The following is a 27,367-nucleotide window of genomic DNA, read 5'->3' on the forward strand; positions in this document are numbered from 1 at the left end:
ATTTTCAAAGTCCCTGATTTTGGCCTCACAACTCCTGACACCATCCCAGTGCACCGCAACTGCCCTGCCGCAGCAGCACTCGTTTGGGAGCAGCCGCCAGCTCTCCTCCCCGTGCCACACAGCGTGCAAGCTCACACCCACACCACTGCCACCAGGCCTGTGGCAGCGTGCACAAAGGCGGTGGATCAACCATCACCAACCTCCCTCCGTGCCAGATGCCTCCTTCGTCTGCCCTGGAGGGTAAGGCCCCATCTTCTGGGACTAGTCAAAGGAGGAGAAAAGGGAATTTTCTTCATCTGCAAGCTATAAATCCTCCCCATCATTCCGAGCCCATCGTTAGTCAGGAACAGCTGTGTGGCAGCATTTCCCCGAGGCCCCAGCTCTGTTGAAGATGCTGAAATACCAATTTAACTGTAAGAACTGGAGAGCATGAGAGAAACAAGCAACAGGGAAAGGATGGAGGGGAACCATAAAAATCACAGAAAGGTTTGGATTGGAAGAGACCTTCAAAAATCATCTAATCCAACACTCCCACCATCAACAGGGACATCCTTCACTAGATCAGGTTGCTCAAAGCCTGTCCAACCCGACCTTGAGCACTTCCAATGACAGGGCATTCAATGATTTTAAAGGAAACAAAATTAATACCATTTTATTGGAAAAAGGCATTATTTTGCTTAAGAGATTGTTTTTGCTCAGTGAGTACAGAGGACAAGACACGTTATTCACACTGTTGGACCGAGTCTGCTGAGGAACAGAGGAAGGAGGCAGGTAGCGCCAAACATGTGAGCAGAGACAAAGCAGCCAAATGTAAGAAGTGGACTGTCAGGATCCACGGCTGGATGATGTCTCCTCCATCTCAGGACCCATCTGCTCCCAGCGTGGAGAGAAGATGGTCTCAAACTTCAAGTACATCCAGCTCCACCCAAGGACACCCTTGGCCCCAGTGCCACTCTTACAGAGCCACTGCTCAAATGTCTGAACATCTAGTTTTGATTTCCAGCCTAAGTCATTAGCAGCTACACTTCCTCCACATGCACACTTGTTTACCTCATAGAAAACCATCTTCCTCAAGCTTGAACAGCTCTCTTTTCTCCATGGTGTAAATACAGAGCTGTGTAAGGTGTTGGGTACCTGTACAACCCAGAGACTGTGGAGCTCACACCTCCCAGGATCAGGCAAGGTTAATCTCCCCTGAACCGTCGCAGTGGGGAACGCTAGCACTAAATCCTCCAAAAATGAAGCCCAGACCACACCATGTGGAAGTCTGGTCCAGTGTTTGCAGAACCTATAAAGACAGAGCTGTGCCTCTTTGGCTAGTGGCACAGCAGAGACCTGTGCAGGATGTTAATCAGAGCTGTGGCCTTATTAAATACTATTAGTAGTAGTAGTAGCAGTAGTATTACTACTACTACTAATAATAGTACTTACTACTACTGCAGTCATACCCAGAGACCCCCAAATGGATCCCCAAGACAACAAAACACGATCTCTGCTTTGATGAGTTGATAAATCTAGTTTGAAACAAGCCGCAGCGAGTCAGCATGGCAAACAGCAAGGAGGGAGGCTGGTAGCGCCAGGAAAATTGCTCACTTAGCCGATCTAAACCACGCACGCCTTGAGTGCTTCAAGTCACATTAAAATGCTGCTGGTTTATAAACTGTTGGCTGTTGCAATTTCACTTTTTTCAGTCATTTAATCATTTCTAGCTTCTTTTAAAGTTCAATTGAGCAGCTTTTAATCAGCACCTCTGGATGATTTTTGTGCAGGTGTCAGGGTGGGGGGAAGCCAAGGTGAGATGAAGAAAATGCCTTGGTAGGAGATGAGAGGGAAAGGGGGGTACTGCCGATTCCTCCTTGAACACACAGTACCTGCTTCACAGCCTGTCACTCCAGTGTCTTTCCCCTGCTTTCAACGTGATCAAGAAATAAAATCACAAGTGTGATCAGCTGGGCAGACCTGCTATGTGTCAGTGACACGCCTACAAAATAAAGAAATGCAAGGCCAGAGGATGCAGGTTCCTGAGTGTTAAAAGGAAAAAGCTGAAGAAATTACTAGGAACAGAATTTGCCAGTCTCCCAGAGAGATTCCCAACACCATCCCTGCAGCCTCTGGTAGTGGGGAACTGATTCCAGTGACGTGGCTGAGCAGGCCAGATGAGATGTGCACAGCCGCTTTCTGCCCCATCGCAGCCCTGGGACAGCCCCTCCCCAGAGTGACACTGCTGCTCGACTCATCTCTGGCAGAAGGATGCTGCGCCACGTGCTACCCACACTCCTGCATGCCTCCAGCAAAGCAGCTCTGCAGGGGCAGGAAGGATGACAACACACTGGGGTGCAAGGGATGCTGCAGCTCCTCCACTTACAGACTCACAGCTAACCAGACAGGAGAGACCTGTGACCAACAGAGAACAAATATAGGCAAAATGACTCACGGTGCCCCTTTACACAGGGAACCAGTTGGGCATGGAGCAGTCTCCCAGGCTGAATCATTGCAAAAACAACGGAGGTCATTGAAAAAATAATTAGGGATCCTGGAGAAGGGAAGGGAACCACAGAAAGTGAATGAAGCATGTTGGGCTAAGTATTTTCTCGCTGTCCTCCCTCACCTGCCAGATCCCAGAAGCCAGGGTTATATATGGCTGGGCTAATGGCTTTGCACCGGCTGCTGACACCAACCAGCAGCATGTCACCTTCTGAAAGTGGATTAGCTTAAGCTGCAGGCACGCTATCACATCACTAAGCCAGTCCCTGACCAGGTCTTGGCCAACCCTTAGCTCTTCCAGACCTGTCAGATGAGGATGGGATTTCCAAAAGCCCAGCATCAGAAAAGGCAGGAGATTTGCACTGAAAAGAGCTCCCAGTGCTCTAACAGACCTGGGGACGCTCAGCTGCTTGCAGGACCCGGTAGAAAGGGTTGCACGAGAAACGTTTGCATGTCTCGCCTCCCCTTCTCAGTCTGCAGCGCCTGCTCTGCTCTTAGGGAAAGCCTCCTTCTCCAAATGGCGAGAGAATTTTTGAGAATGCGATAATGTTCCTGAGTCACATGTAATCAGATCTATAATCACTAAAGTACTGACAATTAAGGCATACTGACATTTGTCACAAGAAAAATAGTAGCTGATCAACAACAGTTTTCCCAGAAAAAAAAAGTACCATTTTCCATTATTATTTTAAATTTTAATAGAATTAGAAAAATAAGAATTTCCACTTGACTTGAAGGTGACATTTTCATTGCACTTCAGAAAAAGATCATTTCTACTTTTTTAATTCCAAATGTCTTTTTCCTCCTCTTACTCGCTAATGTTTTGTTACTGAAGGCAACAGAACAGGTGCATATGACTTCGCTCTTCCCCTCCAACACATTTTATTTTTTCATTCTAAATTCTCTGAAGTTAGAGGGAAAAAACCGAAACACTCGTCAGACTTTTCCAACTTTCCCACAAAATGTCCTTAACTTTCGAAAATCTCTCAAGTGTGATAATATGCTACTTTGTTTTTCTTTCTCCTTTCCATTATACTGTACTCTTCCTGAAGATGCATATGCTTTCAACAGATAGAGTAGAAAAAAGAAAAAAATATACAAATGACATTTATCTTATTGCACTCAACACAAAAGAGGGAAAAGTGGTGATGGAACAAAACAGAGCATCCAAAACCAAAAATCAAAAGCTAGTTTGGCAATTTTCTTGAATACAGCTTGAGCTTTTTCTTTGTGGGGAGGATGGAGATGAGGACAAGCAAGAGTTTTCCACCTATTTCTAACCACAGTAAACCACCAGGAACAGAAAAATCTCTACTCTGCCGAGACAGCTACCACTCTCTCCTAAAACACTTGGCTTCCACCTCATTCGTGCTGCAGAAAGGTTCCATCAAACTCTCCACGGTCAGCTAGGGCCACCCCGCGTGCTCCAACAGGTAGGTTTCCAGTTGCTAACTCCAGAGGCACTCCAGCTGCTGAGAACTCCCTCCCTCCATGTGTTCACAAGCCAGGAACCCAACTCCCATGCTTCCTGCCAAACTACGTGAAGACGGATAGAGGAGGGCTGACACAGGGTGACTGGCAGGCATTTGTTTTACTGATATAACAGCTCCAGAGGCTATTGCACTGACCATGTAAAAATCTTCAGAATTATATAATTAAATTATTTCATATTCAAGGCTGTTCCATAGGAGAGGGAAAAAAATAAAAGTAAAAGTGAATCAAACCAGCCGGCTGAAGAGGAAGCATTCCTAGACTTGTTCTGCCAAACTTCTGCCCTACCACCCCAATTATATCCATACTCCCACAGCTCAGTCTCATGTTTGTAAAGGATTCCCATTGTGCTGGGATGAAAAAAACAGTATTGAAAAGGGTTGTTCAAGCCGCAGCTCCATGGATCAACACATACCAGCAGAGACCAAACAAGCAAAATCCCTTGAAAAGTATCAGTCTTGGACATAGGACATATGCTTCCAATTAAAAACAAGAAAGATCTGTCCCCATGTCCTCCGCCAGCCCTGCACCTCTCAGTAGGGTAGCTAGCCAGAGCGAGGGTAAGAGACACCTTCATATACTTCCTGATTCAAATGATCTGAAAGAGTGAGGCTCCCACAAACTCATCAACAAAAAGCAAGTCAAGAACACCTTGTGTTAGCAGTCAGTTCCTCTGAATTAGAAAGTTGTGGGTCCTTCCTAAAAAAAAAAAAAAAAAAAAAAAACAAAAAACAAAACAAAAAAAAAAACCCAAAAAAACTTACCATCACCTCCTGGTTGCTTGTATGGGTTGTACTTTGGCTTGGGGGCAACAACAGGCGCAAACTTCTTTGGTGTCTGCTGGGTGGACACCGAGATGCTGGGAGTCCCAAAGGCGTGTGTAGTCTCCATCCTTGCAGTAACGTGACCAACGGGCTCGTTGGTACTCTTGGGTGGCAGCCAGGATGGGTGTGACATGGTTCAGACCTGAGAGGAAAGGCAAAGAGAATCACACATATGTTAGGAATTTAGGCTGGGGAAATAACAGTTGCAAACATGCTGCTTTACTGGTTTATAAAATCAAACCCACAAAACCCTTTAACACGTTTAGCTTGTGCATGCTTATCTTTAAACATATTGGTCCTAATGTACAGGCTTAGGATATAAACTTGTCTTTCTTTCCCCAGCAGGTCAGAATTACTGATCAGCTCATCAGTAGTGTCGCAGAAAGCATTGCTACTTTCTTCTTCAAACCAAAGTGGAGGCAGGCTGATACCCTGGAGAAGCCCATCAATCCCACCATCCATTCAGCACAAGAGTGATATACTTGCCTTTCCTTGTTAGGCTTTTGTGAGTACATTAATGTACAACAGTGCAGGTGCTCTGGGGACAAATGTAGTCACAGACAGGCAGACAAACTTCCAAAATACACCTTTAGCACTTTTCCACATGTCATTTAGGACCCCACATCCCAACTACTTTCATTCAAACTTTTAAGAAATAGGATTTCACAAGCAGCTAATCATTTTTGATGTCTCCACTCCTGAATGCCTAAGCTTAAGATATTTTAAAAGCATGTCAATTTTGAAAAAATGCCAGAATCCCACAGCCACTGACAACCAGGCTCCTTTTAGACATCTCGATTTGTGTAACAGAAAACAGAGGCAGTCCAAATCATTATTTATTTATGAAAATCTTGGCTTTGGCCTCTTAAAAGCCTACATCACTTTTGAGAACTGAACTCAGACACTGCTGAAAACATTGCCCATAAAAACCCTGTTCATCGCAATGAACAAGTGCTTTTCACTGAACACAAACCACACTCACTAGGTAGCAGCAATGGTCCTGTAGTACCATCAGATGGTCCTACAGAACTGTATTTGAGACGTGACAAGGAAATGAAAATCCCATACAGACAAAAGCCAATGCTAATTTTGGAGCTCTTGAGCACCTTGTTGCTTCTGCCTGTACTCTGCTTTGGTGCTGGGACTACCCAAGGCCACCAAAATCAACAGGCAGCTGTGACTTGATCATGCAGCCATCTATTTGAGTGGCTCACAAGGAGGCATTTCCAAAGCTGACAAGTGCAGCCACCTAGAGCTCACTGACACCATGCAGGATTGGAGCCACAGGTCCACTCCCAGCCCAGCTGGCGTTGTCTTGGTGCCTCACAGCAAAGACTTACACACATGCTTCTCAGAGAAACAAACAACACTGAGCTTTTCAACCAGCCCTCAGGATTATATGGAACATTTAGAACAAAAAGGAGGCATATCTGATAGCATATTTAAGTCTACCTAGAGAAAACAAAACAGGAATCACAATTAATTTCTCCTTTCCCCTAATTTGGGCTCTCCCATCACTAGAAATGTCAAAACTAAGCTTCTGGGGCTTAGGAGCAGAGCTATTTTGCCAAGTCATCCTGGTTGGCAAAGTATCTGCATCCTACAAGCTTCACGGTGGAGCAAATTCATGAGCCCTTTATCAAAGAAGCAAATGAAGACTCTTGTGCATGAACTAGAGAATGTAGTCCTGTGGGTTCCTGCATAGATAACCTTGTCCTAGCAATTTGCTGTTAGCAACGCTGAGTCAATGTGGGGCAAAGGAGCAAGGCCTTCACATTGCAGCGTGAGGACAGTACCCCAGCTAACAGCAGCGACTGTTAAAACTGATTATATGTATGTCAGATAAAGATAGATATATATACACATCTATACACATTCCAGCCCAGCAAGCTTAATCCAGGTAATGAGTTTCCTACTTGAGTCATTTCTACTTGAAGTCCCAATGTCTGACCCAACACTAGGAGATAAGACAATCTGTCATCATCTCCACTTCCATCGCCCCTTGAATGGGAGAGGAACCGGCAAGTGCCAAGCCTCAGCCCCAGCACTTGTGCCTCTTCCTCACCATGCAGTCTGTCTGCTTGGTGTCCACAGCAGTTTCACAATCCCTGTCACTGGAGGATGAGCCCTTTGCACTAGACATCTGATACTGGTGAAAGGAAGCCACCAGCTAGCAATGAGGCAAACGGGAGCATGGCAGGTGTACCCTGGAGATGGACAAGCATCCACGGCTGAACTGCAAGGATGCGACTTCCCCTCTCACATATGTCTGCCATCCAACCTTGCATTAACAGTGTCGATTATCATTCTGAAAGCAAGAAGTGAAAGGTAGGTTCTCCCCACAGGGCTGGAGAGGAAATCAGCTGCAACGGGTCGGGGTGGAGGGCACACAAACCACGCTCCCATCGCCTGGTACTTCCCATTACCAGAGCCAGCTCTGATGGACCTAGAAAACAACTGCCACTCGAGCAGTATGATTCACCTACACTGCTGCCTCCTCCTCCCATATCCTTCAGAAATGTAAAATGCAGCAATAAAACTCAGGGAACTATCTAGGTTTTAAAAGCAGAAAGCAATGAGGGCGCTGAGCCTTAAAAGCTAAACAGGACAACTCTGCACTCTGCAGAGTTATTACGTCCAAAGATGACTACGCCTTATCCATTGCTAAAAGCATCTTGGAGTTTTATTCTGACAGGACTTCAGCCCCTGGTTTGACATTTCATATGAAAGATCATCCCACTGTATGAAGCACCCTTGGACCCTGGACATTACCTCCATACTGATTCAAAGAAAAAAAACAACAACAACAAAAAAAAAAAAACAAAAAAAAAAAAACCTCAACACCACTACTGACCAGATTAGTGTCATTCCTGTTCTGGCAGCTCCCTAGTGTTCCTTAACCACCTCCCAGGCAACACATCTTGGTCCCACTGAGCTCTCCTGGTCTGCCAGGTTCAGTTTGAGTGATGCTCACATCAAGAATATCTGCTTCAGTAGCCAGGTTGTAAAGTGCTGGGCATGGCTGAAGACAACATGAATCTCAGACAATGAACTTAAAAAGCACAGTGCTGTTATGGACAGTTGGGAGCGTGAAGACCACACTGCTGTAACTCAGTTGCTGACTGGAGATGTGTGTCAGCTTACATCTCATCTACCCTTTAACACACTTGTTTTGGGGGTGGTGGTATTTTCTAATTGTTTCCCCATTAGCTTTTTCTCTTCCTCTTTCTTCCCCTCTCATTTTCTGTTATGCATTTGCTGTCACTTGTTTTTGCTATCTGTGCCTTGAAAACATTTCCAGCAAGTTCCCTTCTCCTTGTCTGGTCCAGCCCCAGCTCCCTAGTCTCTTAAATTTAGCCTAACTACTTTGTGAAATTACAAAAAAAAAGAAAAGTAATTAATCTTTTTAACAAGTGAAACTAGACTTCTGGGTTTGTTATTTTCCCCTAATTTTTTCATCTGGTAAAAGGCCAAGAGCACGGCAAAATATAAGGTCTAGTGGCTCGCAGGTGGGAACAGCCCCCTACATCTCTCTGCAGACTTCTCCACGATGGAGCACCCCAGCTAAGTCAAGTTGTCCATGCTTCCTCATCACGTCCTGCAGAATTGCCTGGTTTTCAATCAGAAGCTTCTTTGGAGCAAAACAGACGAACATTTTGTGATGTGGACAAGTAATAGTAGAGGGCAACTCGGGCTTAAAACCAATCCTCTTACTCTAAACTCTACTCTTACACAAGCCACTGTCTCTGTGCTACTGCGGTTCCTGCACTTGGATGGGAACAACCTCCAACAAGGACAGGTAGTGCTTTTCTGGCCAGCCAGCACACATGACCAGCTTCGCTTTTGTCTCAGAGGTGTTTCCCTCAAAAAAAAAAAAAAAAAAAAAAAAAAAAAAAAAAAATTATTTCTGACGTTTCTACAATAATTTCAGCAGTTTCCAGCTAGATGGTATGTGAGGGATTGCAGAAGTCAGTGTCTGCTAAAGTCACTGAGAATCTCAGAGAATAAAAAGAACAAGCTGTATTGGATACTGCAGGCTTGAGAGAAGCAAGGAACAGGAAAAACATAATGAAGGGAGAATCAAGATGGATGGGTGGGGGGAACCCAAGAAGTACGACCAGAAAACAGATCCTGGAAGCATGCACACTGGCAGGGGATAAGTGGATCTGTTCACCTTGGCCATTAGGGATGGGGCTGTTACAACAGCTGCATTACACGTTTCTGAAGGTGAATAAAGCAAGCTCCTCCTTCAATGGTAACAATGGATGGCGTGGAAAAAAAAAAAAATCAAATCCACTCTGATTCTCCAAAAACAATCCCCCTCCACTGAAGAACAGTGAATCTCACCAGCCTTTTGCTAGCCAAACCAGCTATTACTGCTCCTTGAATGCCAAACACAATCCATTAAGGGCCTGATCCATCTGCTGCCCAAGTCACTGCCTAGACCACAGAGCTCTCGCGGAAACGTTAAACTGCAGGTTAGATCTACAGTTACCCTCACATTTCTGCTCCATGTAAATCATTCATCACACATGATTTGTATTCAGAAAACCCCTTCCTAGAAAATCTAAATCCAGTCACTCAATATTTGACCCAGCCAGGTTGGAATGACCTTTCTCATCAGAGCCCAGGCCCCTGGGAACCATCCCACAGAGAAAGCAACCTCTGGCTTTCCCCATCAGTGTCACATCTCCCTCTGTCTTGGCTGAAGCCTTCTGCATTTCTGCCTGCCACTCTCACACAACCATCCTCCTTGGTCTGCATTCCTGATCTGGCTGCTACAAGCTTCTCCTTTGACTCCTTAACTCACTGGCCACTCTGGCAATACCTCTTTCCCAAATTCACTGCCCCATCCCAGATAAAAATCTCCTAAATCTTCCCTACATCACTGCCTTGAAATCCTTTTTGACCATCTCATCCAGCCCTTCTGCACTGTGCAGTGCACTGAACTCTACCCAACTATTTCTCCACAAAAATCTTGTTGAGCTAAAGAATATTTGTCATACAGCACACGTAGCCTCAACTGAAAGAATGCAAGTATTGGAGAATCCACCACAGTATTAGGTAAATTGTTTGGGCAAGCAATTAAGCACCATAATTACAACTTCTTCTTTACGTCTGGCTTTAAATTTATCTAGCTCCATTCCCAACCACTGGATTTTGTTATGTTGCTGTCATCTGCATTACAGACCTGCCTCTCTTCCTTACGCAGATCCTTTCAGAACACAGCCAGGTCATCGGCTAAATCAAATCAAAACATTTAAATTAAGTATCAATTAAACTCACTGTAAAGAGCAGACTTCTCTTAATTCATTCATGTATATTTACTCTGAACTCTCTTCAAATTTTCAGCAACCATTTATGAAACAGTGCATGCTAGCCCAAGCCCATTTTTTCAAGAATGGTAACTTAAAATGGAAGGGGTAAAAAGATGAATAATGTCAAAGACAAAAACCAGACTGAAATCAGCTGTGGCTGCCCAAGGTTCTGTTATCCTTCCTTCCTTGGAAGCATTAGTCATCATCTACTTTTGGAGGCAGAGGGTAAGACCAGACTAACCATGATAAATAACATTAAGAGCAAAGAGTGAAATCACACTGCATAAATAAGGAAAACAGTGTGCTCTAGTTCTATCATTAGGACAATCTTAATATTGCAAGTTCAGAAAATTCTAACCATGAAAGAACATACCGCAGCAGAGGAACTGGAATCCACGAATCCCAAGATGAGACCGCATTATCTAAAAATGTTAGACTAGGAATATCAATAGAAGATAATACCAGGCAGTAATAAAAGCCTGACAAGGGTTTTTGTTCCATTTTTTTCTTTTTTTTTTTTTTTAAATGTATGCACATAAGTGCTTGTTTTTGCTTTTAATTACAGGATGTCATTCACCTTAGAGAAGCAAAGGTAAAACAAAGAGGGTTCCAAGTCAATTTAGCCTCACATCAGATAAGAAATGGAAGGGTAGAGTACCAATTTGTCTGCTCTTGAAATTGTTAGTACATTCATCTCTGAGACAGGCTGGTTTTTCTGTGATTAGACTCTACCCAAATAAATCTTCATTTCATTTTCATATTTATAACATGGACCAAATACTCCTTGGATGTTGATGGACTTTGCCAAGACAGAAGAATTTGTCGCTGAGTTAATTAAGCTAATGCTTCATAGTGAGCAGCAACAGGGTTTAACAAAAAAAAAAAAAAAGAGCAGCAACAGTCTGTGCTTCCAGACAGGCTGCTCTGTCTTCCATCTCACTCCTTCCTATATCCACTGGTTTGATGTAGGTTCACAATGTTTGTCTTAGTATCACCCATGTACAGTAAACCATCACTCCTAAGGCCAAGGGATTGACCACATACAAGGTGGCAGGACCTTGTTCGCTGACAGTAGATGCAGCTGGAAGCCCTATTGTGGCTTCTCTCCAATACTATTCACGAATATGATCAAGATGTCCTCCCCTCCCTGGATAACCCAAGTTTGTCTCTAAAGTCTTACAAGAGCCACATGTAGAAAGGCAGACTGCATGCTCTCTGCTCTCCCTTCACTTGGAATCATAGAATGGTTTGGGTTAGAAAGGACCTTAAAAGGCCATCTAGTCCAATGCCTCTGTAAAGGGCAGAGACATGTCCAAACAGATCAGGTTGCTCAGAGCCCTGTTCAATCTGGCCTCGAATATTTCCAGGGATGGGGCATCCATCACCCCTCCAGGCAACCTGTGCCAGTGTTCCACCTTCACCGTAAAAAATTCTCTCCTTAGGTCCAGTCTGAATCTGCCTCCCTCTATTTTAAAACCATTACCCCATATCCTATCACAACAGGCCCTGCTAAAGAGTTTCTCCCCATCTTTCCCCCAGGCCCCCTTTAAGCACTGAAAGGCCGCTATAAGGTCTCCCCAGAGCCTTTCCTTCTCCAGGCTGAACAGCCCCAGCTCTCTCAGCCTGGCCTCATAGGAGAGGTGCTCCAGCCCTCTGATCATCTTCACGGCCTCCTCTGGACTCACTCCAACAGATCCACCTCTTTCTGATGCTGGGAGTTCCAGAGCTGGACGCAGTACTGCCAGTGGGGTCTCGCCAGAGTAGAGGAGCAGAATCACCTCCCTCTTCCATCCATGTCAAAGAACTCAAAGAGAAAATTTTTTACTTTACTTCACCTTCCAACTGAGTTTTAAAGATCAGCCATAGTACTGAACTAAGGGGACATCCTTCATGACGCAAAAATCATGCCACGCATTGTTCCCTTCAGTTAGAGGTGCAACTCACAAGACTGGATAATTTCTACTCTAAGCTTATTTGTCTTCATTTTTTTTTCCTGACATTCCCAAGAGCAGAAATCCAAATGCCCTGTTAAAATACAGCTCTTTGCTTTGTCCTCATCACCTCCACTCCACTAATTAGACAAAAGGATTCAGGCTGACCAGAGAGATTTGCTCTTTATAAACTCCCAAAGCTGCTTGTTTCTCTTGGCACTGCTCTCCTTTGAATGTCAAATGAATTTATCTCTAGCCATGGAGCTTTCCTGCTTCTTGTGGCCTCCAAAAGAGGATATAATGTCAAAATTTTGGTCTCATTAGAGGTCTTTAACCAAACATAGGAAGTGCCGTAGGTACTTACAAACTCAGCCCAAATTCTCCTAGGACGTCTTTCCCATATGGTACTACTTATCCTGATCAGTTTTACATCATAAGGGAAATTATGTGATTTGAGGAATTGTGATTCCTTTTGAACTCCCTTAATCATTGCCAATCTGCACAACATCTCACTGAATTTAAGTCCTGTAATATTAACTAGTCCAAAGAAGCTCCTCCCTCAGACCCTCCCAGCAGGCAAATTGACTCTGGCCCTTCATGCTCTTCAAACTTCATGTCAGCAACCAGGAGAACTGCAAAGCCACAATAACAACTCTGAGCACTGGGAATCCTGTGCATGGGGCTGATGTGACCCCGATAGCCACTTAGTAACAGAGAGCTAACAGGAGTCAACTGAGCCACCAAGCGACTCGGAGACATGATGGAGAAGAATGGAACATGCTGTCACCCATCAGCGACTGCCTTCTTGACCATATTTAAACTTGACGAACATGGACTCTGACTCATTGTGGCACACCTTTCCCCAAGATCAGGTTTCTTTCCTTGCACCCATTTTACAGTACTTCTGGACATTTCTTGGTGCTTTGCTTTAGTCTTTCACAGCAGGCACCAGCTGGAGCAAGTTTAAATCTTCCTCTCCCCTTAGACCCAGAGTTTCTTCCAATTGCCTGGATAAGGCATGGTTTTGCATCTTCAGCTCAATTTCCTCAAAATAAATAAATAAAATCAAATTCACTCCTTCAGTTAAACAGGACTGAAAGCATTCACCTGTTTCCTGCTGTGGGACATTAGGAATGAAATCACAGGAATTAAAGGAGAAAAAAACCTAGTTAGAGCACTGCCTGTACTGAATTATTCCCCGAAGCACATAATCTACTATCATCTCACTCTGGCTTTAACAGCTTCAATAACATTTCCATGGGATGCTCCAGAAAACTTCATTTAAATTCAGAGTTCACCCTGCTTTGAGCAAGGGGTCAGCCCAGATGACCTCCAGAGATCCCTTCCAAAAATCAATTATTCTATGACTCTAAAACTCCAGACTTCCAGCTGTGGCTTTATCAGCACTCAAAAGGGTTTGCAGCAATCTAGCTGTATCCCACTTAAGATATGCCAGCAATATCACCTACTGGCAATGTAACATTATATTCCTTATTCTCTAGTTGCAATGGTTCACAAATGAACACAGCATGTGCCCAATCTTTTAACTAAACAACCAATACTTGGAAAATAACTTTTTTTTTCTCCTAGCATGGTTGCATGCACACTTCATTTTCTGCCAGCAGATCCACACCAGTTTGGGATGTGGCTTTCGTTTTATGTACTAAGTCACTATGACTTCTACAGTATTACGGAGATATAACACAAAAACAGCAAGTCCGTAGTGGAAATAGTAAAGACATGATAGCAAGGAACACTCTTTGTGATAAAGATGCTTGCCACAGTTAACATAACCATGAACACAGTTAAACATATACCAACCCAGCATCACATTCATTCTTATATCAAAATCCTGCTGCTGGGACAATTTTGGTATCAATTAAAAACTTACCCTTCCTTAAATTTCTTTCTTAGCTCATTTCTCTCATATCAGCTTCAATAGTGGAAAAGGTAGAAGGGCTAACTAAACATAAAACTCTTTTTCTTTCCCAATACAATTGCATTAGTAGTTCCAGGATTAGATGCAGGCTGTTTGAATTTGACTGCTGCTGCAAAACACGCACATAAAAGCTGATGAACGAGATCTTCCTTTTACAGCCATGTCACATCCTGGTGTTGGATGACAAACTGGGCTTTAAAAACCCAATAAATTGAACTTGACTGGCCCATATGCACTGAAACAAAGAGATAGTACTGGTTCCCTGGAGAGAGATAGATCTATCTAATCTAACACAACTGTAATGACCACATTACGATTTCACCAGAGCACAGGCTGATTTTTGAGTTCTGTGGTATGAGACAATCCTCAGCAACTCCAAACATAATCATATTGAATAAAAAGTTAATCCACGGCCTCAGCTACTTGTGGTCACAACAAACCTCAGGGCAATTGCAATAGAGGAGGTAGACCTGGTGGCCTGCCCAAAATGCTTACTCAAATACAGCAAAGTTTGTGGTTGAACCTTAAGAGCTGAGCCAGGAGGTAGCTCTGAGTCAGACAAATTTCTTCCAGTTCTTAAAGCTTCTCTTCCTGATAACTTGACCTACAAGTTTCTGAGGGTGTTCACTGCACCACAAAGAAAAATTTGAGATGATGCTGGAGAATTTTATGCACAAAATAAGAGAGGAAATATATTAATATGGACAACAAAAGAACAGGCAGAATGATGCAGAGAGGTTATTTTGGGAGTCTCAGACCATGAGCTCCCTTACATGAACACTGTTTCCCACAGATGATTTATTTTCAAGATCCTTCTGCCAAAAAAAAAAAAAGCTGCCTTTATTCCTTCTTGTTGTTCTTCCTTATTGTCTTGCCTATGGCACAGCTCAGGACTTGGCTTCCTACTTCAGCACGGCACTGCCAAGCAACATCGAGCATATCCATCAAATAAAATGGTTAAGGGACTGGACTTCTGAACCGATGGAGACATACTGGAAAAACACGCCTATCAAGATAGTCCCACAGGAGAGAAAAGAGACTAAGACAAGAAGAGACGGCAAGGTTAAAGCTGTTTGAGCAAGCCGAGGCTGTTTGGATGGTGATGCCGGCTTTAAGCAAGAAGGAACTGTGCAGAACTAACATTCCACTCAGCAGTGAGACATCAACAAGACCCCAGTGGGACCGTGGCAGCATACTGACACGTAGATAATTGTATTAGCTTTGCAGAGCACTGTGTGCATGTGTCTCAGCCTGGGGAGAAACAGCAGGGATCTGAGCTCAGTAGCAAGGGGGAAACTGATAGAGAGTGAGCACAGAAACAGTGCAGAGCTTGAGGTCCTACCCAGCAAGGCTAGAGTGGGTGCAGGTGAGTTTTTTTATTTCCAATGGGTTCCCCGTACTCCACTTCTCTTTTAAAATAGCTGTGGTTCCAGGAAGAGTCAGCTGCCGCTGTCCCTGGAAGTAAACAGGTCTGAAACTGGAAGTCTGAACCCGAAGCCATCCAAAGGATTTCTGCAAATGGAAAAGGAGCTGCAGCTCAGATTACGGGCAGAGCACGCACTCCACTCTAGAAGGACACAAGCATGGGACCAACACCACTATAATCTTCTTGTGACACCTCAAGGGGCTGGCAGTATCAACCAAACTTTGAAATTGTGATGCCTAAAAAGCAAGCAATTAAATCAATCAATGGGCAGGAACTTCATCCAGGATCAAAATCTTTAATCTCTGACTCTTTTCCTCCCACCTGATCCACTTAATCTTTCCTCCCCCAGATCCCAAGCCGTCCTGGAGGTCACAGCCTCAAGTATGACAAATCCCCGGATGACTTCTCCTTCCTGAGCACTGCATCAACCTGTGCATTGTTTTTGGTAGCTCAACCCATGGCACCTTGCAAATAATCAAGGAAATTGCCTTTTTCCTATGGAGAATCCTATATCCTAACACACAGATTGCTGACAGATGGCTGGGAACTGATGCTGCAAAGAGATTGCTAATGGAAGCAAGACAGTTGAGTGTATGAAAACTGTAGGAAAGGAAGTACACATATCTCTTTGTATAAACAGTGAGAAAAAACATTTGAGTTTCACAACAACAGGTGACCTGACATCATCAAGACATGAGCACCCCAATGTATTCTTGACTCCCTTTTGCAACACAAAGCAAAAATAAAGATGTAAGTGCTTCCTTCTTTAAGAAGTTGAAAGCTGAAAGTACTGCAGTACTGTCAGGAAAGAAAGAGGATCTCTGCAGGTTACCAAGTCTCACTTTACCAAGAGACTGGACTATCACCAACAACAGATAAGGCTTGCTGTGGCTTTGTCCTTGAAAATCTCCAAAATGGAGAATCCCCTGCTATCTGGTGACTTGTTCAAGTGTTGCACTATTTTCCCAATGGAAATGGTTTTTCCAACTCTCCAGCTGAATCTTCCAATCCACTATGTAGGTCCATGGCATTTTATTCTGACATCTGGACAAAAGCATTTGGATCTGTCATCTTTGTAACGCCCCTGGCAGTAGACACAGGCTGCCACTGGATCACTCCTTTGCCTCCTCTCCATCAGAGACAGGAGGCAAACTCCCTCAGCTTCTCCTTGTAAGCCATGTGCTCTAGGTCCTTGACTGCCCCTCCTCTGGACCCTCTCCAGTTCTTCAACATCCCACTTCAACTGGAGGAGTCAAGACGGTACAACAGCTTTATCAGCAGGGAGTAAAGATGAACAATAACTCATCTCAATCTACTGTCCCAGGCTTCTCCTGAAGCAACCCCATATGCAGTTTTACTTTATTAACAATGATAGCCCACATTGGACTCATATTTGACCTGGTGTCCATTGCTTAGCCCAGGTCCTTTCAGGAATAAGGGGTACCCCAGGAATAAAGCAGAATAAAACATATATTTTGAGTTGGTGCCTACGCCAGAGGAGCTCCAAAATGTCCATGGTCACATGAATAAGAGGAGAAGTCACAAGGTGATGTTAGCTACCCCTGTGCTATTTGCAACAAACACAACACAGCTCCCATTAAGACAGCTGTTGAGAGAGGGGTGTTCTGGAAGCATGGGGAAATGGGTGAAGAGAAATATTAAGAGAAAAGGCAAGTATGCCATACGCCATGACTCTCTGGAGCACATAAAGTTAAACCTCTCTTTTTGTAACCATAGGGCATTAGTTCTGCTCTGAATAGAAACTTGTGACTGAAGATAAGTGCTTTAGATTTGATTTTCAATTCTTCTTTGAAACTCATCAAACTACTGAGCACCAGCCTAGGAAACTGTTGCTCTTCCCTTTTAGCTCAGTGTCTGTTCATTCAATAAGAGTGACACTCAAAGCTCTGGGAGATAACTCCTCAGCTGGTGCAAACCACACTGCCAGCATGAAGTTAACCCAACCAGGCATCCACACTGGCCTTGCAATTCTGTTAAACAAGTGCATCATATCAAAAAGCTAACTCTGGTTACTCCACCACTATCAAATTGTTGTCTTCTGTTCTAGATCATCCAAATTAGTTGTTTGTTCCCCTTCCCAGAAACTAGTATGAAGTTTCATTGTGACAAAACAGTTTCCATACTAGATCAGCCACATCGGTTCCCTAGATGTGAAACAGCTCAAACCTGACAGTCTCCAGGAAAACATTACAGTGCTCATCGATCTTCCCTGTGCCTTCTCAGAAAAGAGGGGGGCATGGAAGAGATGAAATGCATCATGAGCAGAGGGGATTTTTGGAGGGAAGGAAGAATCACACTTCCAATGTATCTGGAGATAGTGACAGACTGCTGCGTTTTAGCCACTGCTAGCAACCACTTGTGTTCTGCTTTTGAACTACGCTAGGGCAGCTTGGCCACGCAGCTGGTAAGTGCACACACAGCTCAGGTAATCAAATGCCCTCCAACAGTTGCTACTGCTATCTCACAAGTCCAAGGCAAAGCATGTTCCCACACACAACTAACCATCTGCAAGGCAACTCAGCATGCCTTTGCTGTGCAATGCACATATTTCTCTTTTGAAGTAACACAGCTGCCAACAACTTAATCATTCCATGGGGACCTTCAACCCCACCAGCCCCTTCAGTGCTTCATCACCTCCAGTGCACTCCTGCAGAGCTCACGTCCCAGGTGAGCTGTATAAGCACAGCTCTATGTCAGCTAAAGAAAGCAGACTGAACTGCAGGAGATCACAACTTGTGCAAACCGGGTCTAACAGCCTATCTACCATCGCGCTTTGTTCCCGCAAGCTTGGCCTCATTTACTGCAAAATATCTAGGACAAAAGGCAAGATGGCAACAAGAAACCACCTTTGAGACTGAAATCATTGCATGGTTCTTTTCATGATATCCTTGGGAGAGAAGATGCTTGCTCCTGTGCATGGACTCTCTAAGGGACTATGGAGACCAGCCAAATAACATAACTGAGCCACCTGAGTTGCGTGCACATCCCCAAAGGTTTCTTGTTTTTAAGTCAGAAACTGCTGCCTCAAGTCATAAAAATACTATGTTTTGAAATTGTATTGATATGTTCTTGGCACAGAAAAAGAATAAACTGCAAATGCAACCAATACAGAAACTTGAGCTGCCCTTTGTTTCTGCAGGACTTAAAACACTAAGGGGAAAACCTAAGCAACAAATTAAACTGATCCATGGAAAGACGCAGTCTGTTGGGACTGGTACACAGATACTTATTTTGAAACTGGCTTGAGCATATGAAGGCATAACCTACCCTTTGAAGTTTCCCATCGGGTTCCTAGAGATGACACTGCTGGAGACATCATCCTGAGGAATCACTTCCAAGGCAAGTCCCTTAAGCAAGCCACCTCAGGGCTTTTTTTTTGTGAAGCAACATCACCAGGAAACAGCTTCATCCACTCTCATCACGCCAGGTCTGCCCTCCTTCCTCTGCAGACCTCTCTACAATCCATTGCCCTTCCAATTGAAGTTATGGTCTAATGGCTCACGATGATATAGGAAGGTTATCCAATCATGCTAGGAACAGTAACATACACACATATGTGTGCACACACATGTGCACATCCCCATTTTTTTGATTCTACATTATTTGCTCAGGAAACTGGTAGAGGGAAAGAATAAGGAGAGAAACCATCAGTTTGCTCACATGGATCAACACTTCCAGGCTCTCTCTTTTGCAGCTCATCTCACTCATACTTGTGGTTTCAACATGTGATTCACATTAGTCCCCTCTGCTCTCCATGTGATGGTTCTGCTAAGCAGATGTGAATTTGTTTAGTCACAGAGCCTGCTCTTTACACTGCCTCTTTGTAGAGCATATGGATGCCTTTTTTTTTTTCTATTCAACAACATTCAGATAACGATCATATCCAGTGCACAGGTCTGCTTGATGACTTCATATGAAAAGAAACAACATACGAACACAGACATGATCTCACAGCAGCTCTCTTTAGCAGCTGGGACGCACCACAAGAGGCAATGGTACCAATGGAGAATACCAAACTGCAAAACCAGCAATGTCTAGAAAAGCCCAAGATCTCCAGGATCCTTGAGGCCAGGCTCATAACTTCAGGCAAATGAGTGATGCACGCTGCACCTAGCAGAGTCCAGAAGACCCAACTCCACCAACCACTCATCACAAAGTGTGTCTCCCCACGCGAAAGCTCTGCTGGAAGTGCGAGCTGAAGGGTAAGCTCCTGCAACATCCATGGGGACAAGAAACCACGTGCATCTCCTGGGACTCCTCAGCATGGTGAAATAGCCTGGAAAAGCTATTCGCTCCCTGTGTGGGCATTCTTCTTTCGGCACTGAGAGTGCCTTTGGCAACGGATGAAGCAGAACTGCACAAAGGCCCTCTCAGAGCAGAATAAGACTGCCCACATGAGAAGTACACTCGGAACAACTATTGCACTTCAAATTCACACCCTGGCTTTGTTTCACAATACTCTCCCTGTGCAGAAAGGCCCTAGGCCTTTCAGATTCAATTTCTGCCCATATTATCGGTAGCTGAGCACTGCTCCCTTCCGAGGGTAGGATATGGCCTATACAAGAAGCCAAAGTACAGCCTGAGAGGAGAAGGATGAGCTTCACACTAATTTTGCATTGTCTTGTATATGGATGTGCCTCTATATTGCTTTAATAACTGAACACTGATGACTTCATCCTAACAAATGGCCTTGCTATGTGGGTAAATCATCTCCGCTTCACCACAGAAACCAAGCACAAGATGCGTATACATGGCGCACACAAATGTCATGCCCACACCCGTGCAAGGGTCTAATCCCTTTCCAAAAGCTGCAGCCCCGTCCCTCAGTCACAGCTTTGCCCTCCACGCACGGCCCACCTGTTAGGAAGATGACCTCAGCTTCTAGAGCAATCTACTTAGAACTTTCATTAACTCACCAAAAAAAAAAAATAATAATTTTATGTATATATGTATATACACACACACACAACACTTTAAATGTGGTTATATTACAATTTGGGTTATCTGGAGAATGAGACTCTGAGTTTCAGAAGGGAAGCAAAAGTGGAATTCTCTGCTTGAAAGGCACCTAGCCCATGGCCATTAACATCCCTCCCTGGAGGCCCTAAAGCTGAACATTTACAAGATCAGAAAAATACTGTGGCTTTCTCTGGTATATACAATTAAGCAGTATTAAAAAGCTAGTAGATATTAGGCAGTAAAATATTTTCAATAAAAGAATGGAACTGAAAAGGACAGCTGAGTCCTTGCAGGGCGACAAGCACTTCCAGCTACAAAGCACCTTGTGTCTTCTGAGAGTTTTTTCTTTCTTTTTTTCTTGGCAAGTTCTGAGCCACCACAGTGTAATTTTCATTCCTATTAATGACTATGCCATCCAAATATTCTGTGTATGGACCATACACCAGCACTTCATTCTTTTGTAGTTCTTAAGAAGAAGCAACAAAGCAAAACACTGTAAGAGAGAGACTTTCATAAGCATAAAACAAATTTATGTGCCCAATTCCCAGAGGCTGGTTGCCTAACCTTCAGTATGAGCTTTCAATAACTTTCTCTGTGCAGTTGAACAACACGCTTTCTTTCCTCCAATGTGAGGAAAATGAAAATCCCTCCCGTTTTGCCCCACCTGCTCTGCAGCCCTGGTAGGGCTGGTGCTCCTGCGGGGGCAGGACCGATGACAAAACAGGACAGGGCATCGGGGAAGAGGGCTCCCCTGCCATTCCTTTCAGCCATGCAGGAAATCTTTCCAGGCATCACTCTCCATATGCATCCTCCCTTCCCAGCCACCTCCACCCAGACACTGGGGACACCATTTAGCCCTTTTTTTCACAACGCTTTGAGCTCAGAGGTAAGAAGTGCTCTGTAGGGGCTATCCCACTGCAAAGTGCATGGAGCTGTAAGGTATCCAAAATGCAAAGTACAGACATACAGATTTCAGTGGAGAGTTAAAGCTGAAGGGAAGCAGAGCTATCTCAGCTACTGAAGGCTCATGATGGATAGCAGTGAGCTGTTCAGAAGAAAATTAAGAAAACATTTTAAATGCCCTCCTAAAAAGGAACAAATAGGTCCAACACTCCAAGAGAAAGGGATTTTTTGCATCTCTGAATGATAGCGCTCCGCTTTTATGGCCTGCGGCTGCTTGGGAAATTCAAAGCTATTTCTCTGAAGAATTCACTTGAACAAGCTTTATGGCTTTGATCAGTTAACTATTTTTTAATGCTAATCCACCTCAGTGATATTTGTCCTCCTTTCCCCCCCGTGCACAGAAGCACAGACACAGACAAACACGACACAAAAGCAAACATTAGCCAGATGAACAGCCCAGAACAATGACATTCAAAGCCCATAACCAAACACCAACTTCATTCTGTTTTATTTTTTTGTCTTCTAGTGGCTCAAGATCCTTTAGCCTAACATGACCTGCTAATGGAAATTTAGGAATCAAATTTCAGTGCCCAGCAGGTATAATGCTCACACAGCGATTTGGCCACAGCTATTCTCACTCAAGTAAAAAATTTAAATAATTTCCCCTAAAAGTTGCAATAAAACACGTGGCTGAAAAGCCTTATTTGAAACTTAACACAAACTCCTGCAAACAGCCTAAGTGCAGCCCCATCCTCCAGATGAACAAATAAAGGTGCAGAAACAGCAATTTGCTTATATCTATGGAGCAAAGATAAAACATCAGCCAAAAACAGGACTGGAGTTACCAGACACCCATCATCTCACTGGAATTGCTCGAATCTCTCCCACAATCTCAGGCTTATAACCTGAGCACCACACCAAGCAAAATCCCATTTACAAACTCCCCATACAAACTTGTCTCCTTGTTTAGGGCACCGAAGTCTGGAGACCAGTCCAACTGTGTACCAGGAACACAATGAGCATCTAAGCCAATACCCAATTACCTGTCCTTTGCATCACTGTGACATACTAGGATATACATAGCAGCCACTACACAAAAAAAAAAAAAAAAAAAAAACCACCACTACCAAAAAGAAACAAAAAATCCAAAACCAAGTAAGCAGCAGCCCCTGTTCTGCAGTACTTTGCAGTACCTTTGGTATTCAGGCTGCTACCTAAACTTTGCTTGCTGTCTTTGGGTAACAGATTCAGGCAGTATTTCCTGTGGCAGAGAATTATACAGGCTGATTACTCTCTGTGGAAAAGTGAAGAAATCCTGGAAGCAATTTTCTGTCTCAATTGTTCTCAGAGCACAGGAACAATCTTTTAGCCCTCTTCCTATTTTCTGCTCAATGCCATCCAGGTTCAGTGGATAGAATCAATCAGGTCTAGGTCCTGCAAACACTCACCCAGGAGAAACTTTACACGTGAGTAGCCCTACAGACTTCAACTTGCATCAGCCTTGAACTTGGTCACAAAGTTTTTGGAGGACAAAAAAGAATAAGAAAGGTAAGAAACTCAAAGTACCTGGGAAATGCTCAGTCCTAGGTAGGACCAGGCTTATCTCAACAGTGTAACACAGATAATCAAAGTGTTTCTGATGCACACTTCTTAACGTAGCTCTTTGGAAATTCATCACCAGATTTGTAAAGGAAATCAGGAAGGAGCAGCTGTACCTCTGAATTGTGCATCACAGGTAGAGCTCATAAGACAACATATTTTTCTCAAACTAATAATTTCATTACCACGGGGAGGAAAAAAAACAAAACAAACAAAAAAGAAGACACAGATATTTTCTACGGGGAAAAAAAACCCTACACTACTTTTAAGAGAAAAATCTAAACGCTAATGGCTTTCTACAAGAGCCTGAAAGCATTCCCATGCAAAACTACCAGCCCAGTGCTGACAGCATTTTCAGGTGCGGAAGGCTGGTATCCAGTTTCTGAAGTACTCACACAGACCACACACCCCAGGAGGCAACGCTGTCCCGGTGCATCGGGGACTCCCAGGATGCACAGACTGAGGAGATGTGGTTTGGCTACGAGACTGGGGGGGAAAGGACTGGGTACTGTGTACCAATCCGCGCCTCTCCACGTATGCCGCAGCAGTGACTCTAAATAAGTATTTTTCAACACTTTGACAACAAATACTTTTCACCCATGTACACACCCACATGTAGAATTATTCAATCAGAACCTTATTTTCCACCCAAGAGAGTTTTGATGGAAAATGCTCAATTTTCCCTAATCAATGAGGCTTAAGCATCAGTCAAAATATTTTCTTGAATTCACACCGTTGGTGCCAGAGCAGGAAACCAACCTCTTTAGATAATCTGCCTCCAAAGGCAGGTACTGACCTTTCAGTAGTGTTATTACTTTGTTTTAATAAAGGTAACATTTAAAATACTGTTACTTCTCAGCCAATGCTGCTGGGGGAGAGGGAGGGAAGGGCTGTATGCCTGCTGCGGAATCGCATGGCCAATCTTAGTATCGCTTAATTTTCAAATGAGGAATTTGGTAGCAAACAACCTTTTCCTTGTACACAAACATTTTTAATTTCATGCCCTGCTAATCACACATCTGTCAGAGCTCCTTTTCTATTCATTGCAGTAAGGATAATAAAAGAAAAATCATCACACTAACAATGCAGTTTGCCTAAAATGAAAATTGAATAATAATCAATCTTCCTCCACGGGACAAGGGAATACCGTAAGCATTAGCACTCACTTGATGGAGGTGACAAAGACATGGTTTGAAAAGTGACACCTTCACGCTGGCCCTGCCAGTGGCCCTCGCTGATGGCAGCCCCTCTTCCCCTTCTTGTGTATAAGAGCCTTTTTGGGACTGGCTTCATGGGACAGCTTCTCTCAGGCTTCCCGATGGTCCAGGCCAGGCACCACCATCAGCAGAGCCTCTCATGCCATCATCGTTGCACCCACCAGCCACCTCCTTCCCCCCTGGTTCCTTTCTTTTCTATTTTTCCCTTGCCTCCTCTATCAGCAGGATATTACTGTGAGACATGCTACAGCAATGCCTTCACCCTCCAAAACCTCTTCCCACTGGTGAGACCCAGCGGACCTCAGTGTGCTAAACTTCAGACACATCCAGTGCCCATACCTGTGCCTTCCACATTCGACAATCAGCTAATGCACTAATCAAAAGTGCACTTGAATATGAGATTACAACCCTGAAAATAAGTTCTTATCTCTTCAACAGAAAGAGTTGAGGCTGTTGTTTAATAGACATACCCAGCTGAAAGGCCAGGTTAAACAGGCCCCAAGAAATACCCACCATCAAGAAGACTGTCTGATTTGACCTAAGGAAGAAATTTTTTTACAATGAAGGTGGTGAGACACTGGAACAGGTCACCCAGAGAAGTTGTGGATGTCACATCACTGAAAGTGCTCAAGGTCAGGTCAAATAGGGCTTTGAGCAACCTGATCTAGTGAAGGATGTCCCTACCGATGGCAGGAGGGTTGGATTAGATGATCTTTGAAGGTCCCTTCCAATCCAAACCTTCCTGTGAGTTCATGATTCTAAGATGTGCTGTCCTTCCTTGCCCGTGCTCTTTCCCGAACTGCAGATACACAGCTTTTGGCTTTTTAGACTCCTCCTATTCCCGTAGCTGAGCTGGGCCAACTCCAGATCAGAAATATTGCACTTGGAAGGCCTATGCAACAGTAACTCTGAGTTTTAATAAGCAATGGCAATCCACTTGAAGCCCCAGGTAATGTAGCACAAAGACATGTGGTCTTTGTGGGCAGAGGTACATGGCTCTGCCTCAGCGGAGACTTGTTTCCAGCCTGCGGTCTTTATATTAGCATCCCGAATGCCTCTCCTTCCAGAGGCTGTTTTCCAAAGCACAGTTATTGACATAAGGTCCCCCTCGTCTTCATCAAGAAGCACAGCTGTTTGAGTAATCGGCTTTAAGGAGACTTATGCATTAACTACTATCAATTAATTACTCCCATTTTGCAGATAAGCATACAAAAGAACAAAAGAGGGGAAGTACCCTGGTCTAAATCCACAGAGTTCAGTGCACAGTCACACTCCTTGACCTGGGTCCAGAGTAAACAAAGCCGCTGGGGAGAGGACTTTGGCATCCCCAGCCTCCTGCCTCCTCCTCCTCCAGGAGCAACACCAACCCTGCCCAGCACAGCCACCCCTTCAGCTCATAGGAGGATGCACAGGCAGCCTTCAGATCTTTATTTTACTTGTCCCTTCAAAATAAAGCTATAGGGATTAGAAACGTTACTCTATAAATCACCTTTTTATTACTCAACAGGCACTTTTACCCCAGCTGCCCTAAATGCAGAGTTGTACCCAGAGGCAGCAGTGCTGCTTGGCCAGGGCTCATCTCCACCAGCGCTGCTGCCTGAGCCCCAGCACACAGCAGGACCGGGGTAAAGAATAGGGACACAAGGTAAAGGTGATCCAACCCTGGCTGGACCTAAGACTAGGTGACCACAATCAGCACGAACATCCTGTCTGTCAAGCCGCAAACGCATTCAGCTCTGGATTCTTCCGACCTCTAATCAAAGTGCATTCAGTCAAACAGCTCTCCCAGAATTAACAGTGAAAAGGGAGGGAGAAGAAATAAAAAAAGACTGTGCTGAGCAAAAGTACTCTGAGACACATTTGATGTAATAGTCATATGATTAACAAACTGTCATATCAAAGTTTTCGGCAAAGTAGGAACACTCTGACAGTTCATATTTTAAAAACTGACATTTTGATTCATTACTGTAAATAGCACTCTGTATTAAATATTGTGACAAGGCATATAGTGTATTTTTTGAGCTCTATAACATTTAGGAAGTGCTGGATTTTTTTTTTTTAAGCATGTATAATATCAAAAGCAGTTAAAGCAGAACTCCAAGAAAGCTTCTAGAGAAGAGAATCATTATTTCTGAAATAACCTACTTCTCTGCCGTCATCTCAAGCACTGCGGGGAACTTTGGCCCACAAGGATCTTAATGTACTGTTTGCATAATAAAATAGGGAATTGTCTCACGGAACAAAAGAGCTATAAGGAAAGTGGCTACATTAAATAATGTAAAATTACTCACCAGCAAATAATCCTGAAGTTGGCATAAAAGGAAGAATGCTAAAAGGTGCTGAATTACCACTCAGAATATCTGAGAATGCAGGTTCATAACCAAGATAAACAACGTGGTAGCCAAGTGACTGCCCAAATGCGCATCTTGCTTACCCCCCACAGAGCTGCTCCCACCCTGCAACCCAGCACGGCCGTGCCCATCGCGGGCAGCACTGCCTCACTGCCAGGGTGAGCCCAGCCCAGATGGAGCTATCAAGGACTTCTCTTTGCATGGGGACCCACATCAGGGCAACTCAAACCTGTAGGGATGCTGCGAGCCACCACAACTGTCTCCTCAGCCAAGACCACTTATCCCCTTAATGCTCCCCACCAAGCCCCTCCCAGCTGGTGGGTCCTTTCTTCGGACCACCAGTATCAAGGCAAACAGGTGCTTCTAGGACTGGGCCTAGAAGCAATAATGCAAATGTTTTGCATTTCCTTAAGAGCAGCCTGCATAATAGAGAAATTAAAAATAATAGCCCAGCTCACAGAGAAAGATCTGATAGAGCAGCAGAGGAAAACCAGAGGCTGCCTAGCCTGTCTGCAAGATGCTCAGGTGTTATCAGGACTGCAGTCAAAGGCTTTAGAAACAAAAATGGTTACCATTACTTGCAAGCAGCTGCAAGTGGAGCTCTGGGCTCAGTCTACTAAAAGAACGGATATGCGGCCATAAACACGAGCCTGGAGCCCGGTCCAGGACATGGTGAGGCAGTCACGCATGCTGAAGATGGATCACAACGCTGTTTTAACAGGGGTCTGATCCAGCACAGCCTGTGTTACCCCAGGAGCAGCTACGCACCGCTCACATGTTGGAAATCTTGTGATGGGTTTGCATGCCAGCAAGTGTGGTAGTAGTAGTGGTCTAGCCAGACATCCAAAACATATTGGCACCACTATAATTTGTCCATTCACCAATATGTTTTCCTAAAAATGTC

At 44.2% G+C, this 27,367-nt stretch overlaps 1 protein-coding gene across 3 annotated transcripts in view; it reads right to left on the reverse strand.

The window, feature by feature from the left end:
• LPP (LIM domain containing preferred translocation partner in lipoma) overlaps window positions 1–27,367 on the reverse strand; it is a 330,469-nt gene that overhangs the window by 201,575 nt on the left and 101,527 nt on the right. For all 3 annotated transcript variants that reach the window (XM_086754441.1, XM_086754442.1, XM_086754443.1), the window contains one exon: window positions 4,740–4,941. In XM_086754441.1, coding sequence (XP_086610567.1) covers window positions 4,740–4,932 — 193 coding nt within the window. In that variant the 5' untranslated portion in view covers window positions 4,933–4,941. The remainder of the gene's footprint in view (window positions 1–4,739; window positions 4,942–27,367) is intronic.

The sequence above is a fragment of the Chlamydotis macqueenii genome, chromosome 9, assembly GCF_036417535.1.
Source record: "Chlamydotis macqueenii isolate bChlMac1 chromosome 9, bChlMac1.mat, whole genome shotgun sequence".
NCBI classification, from domain to species: Eukaryota; Metazoa; Chordata; class Aves; order Otidiformes; family Otididae; genus Chlamydotis; species Chlamydotis macqueenii.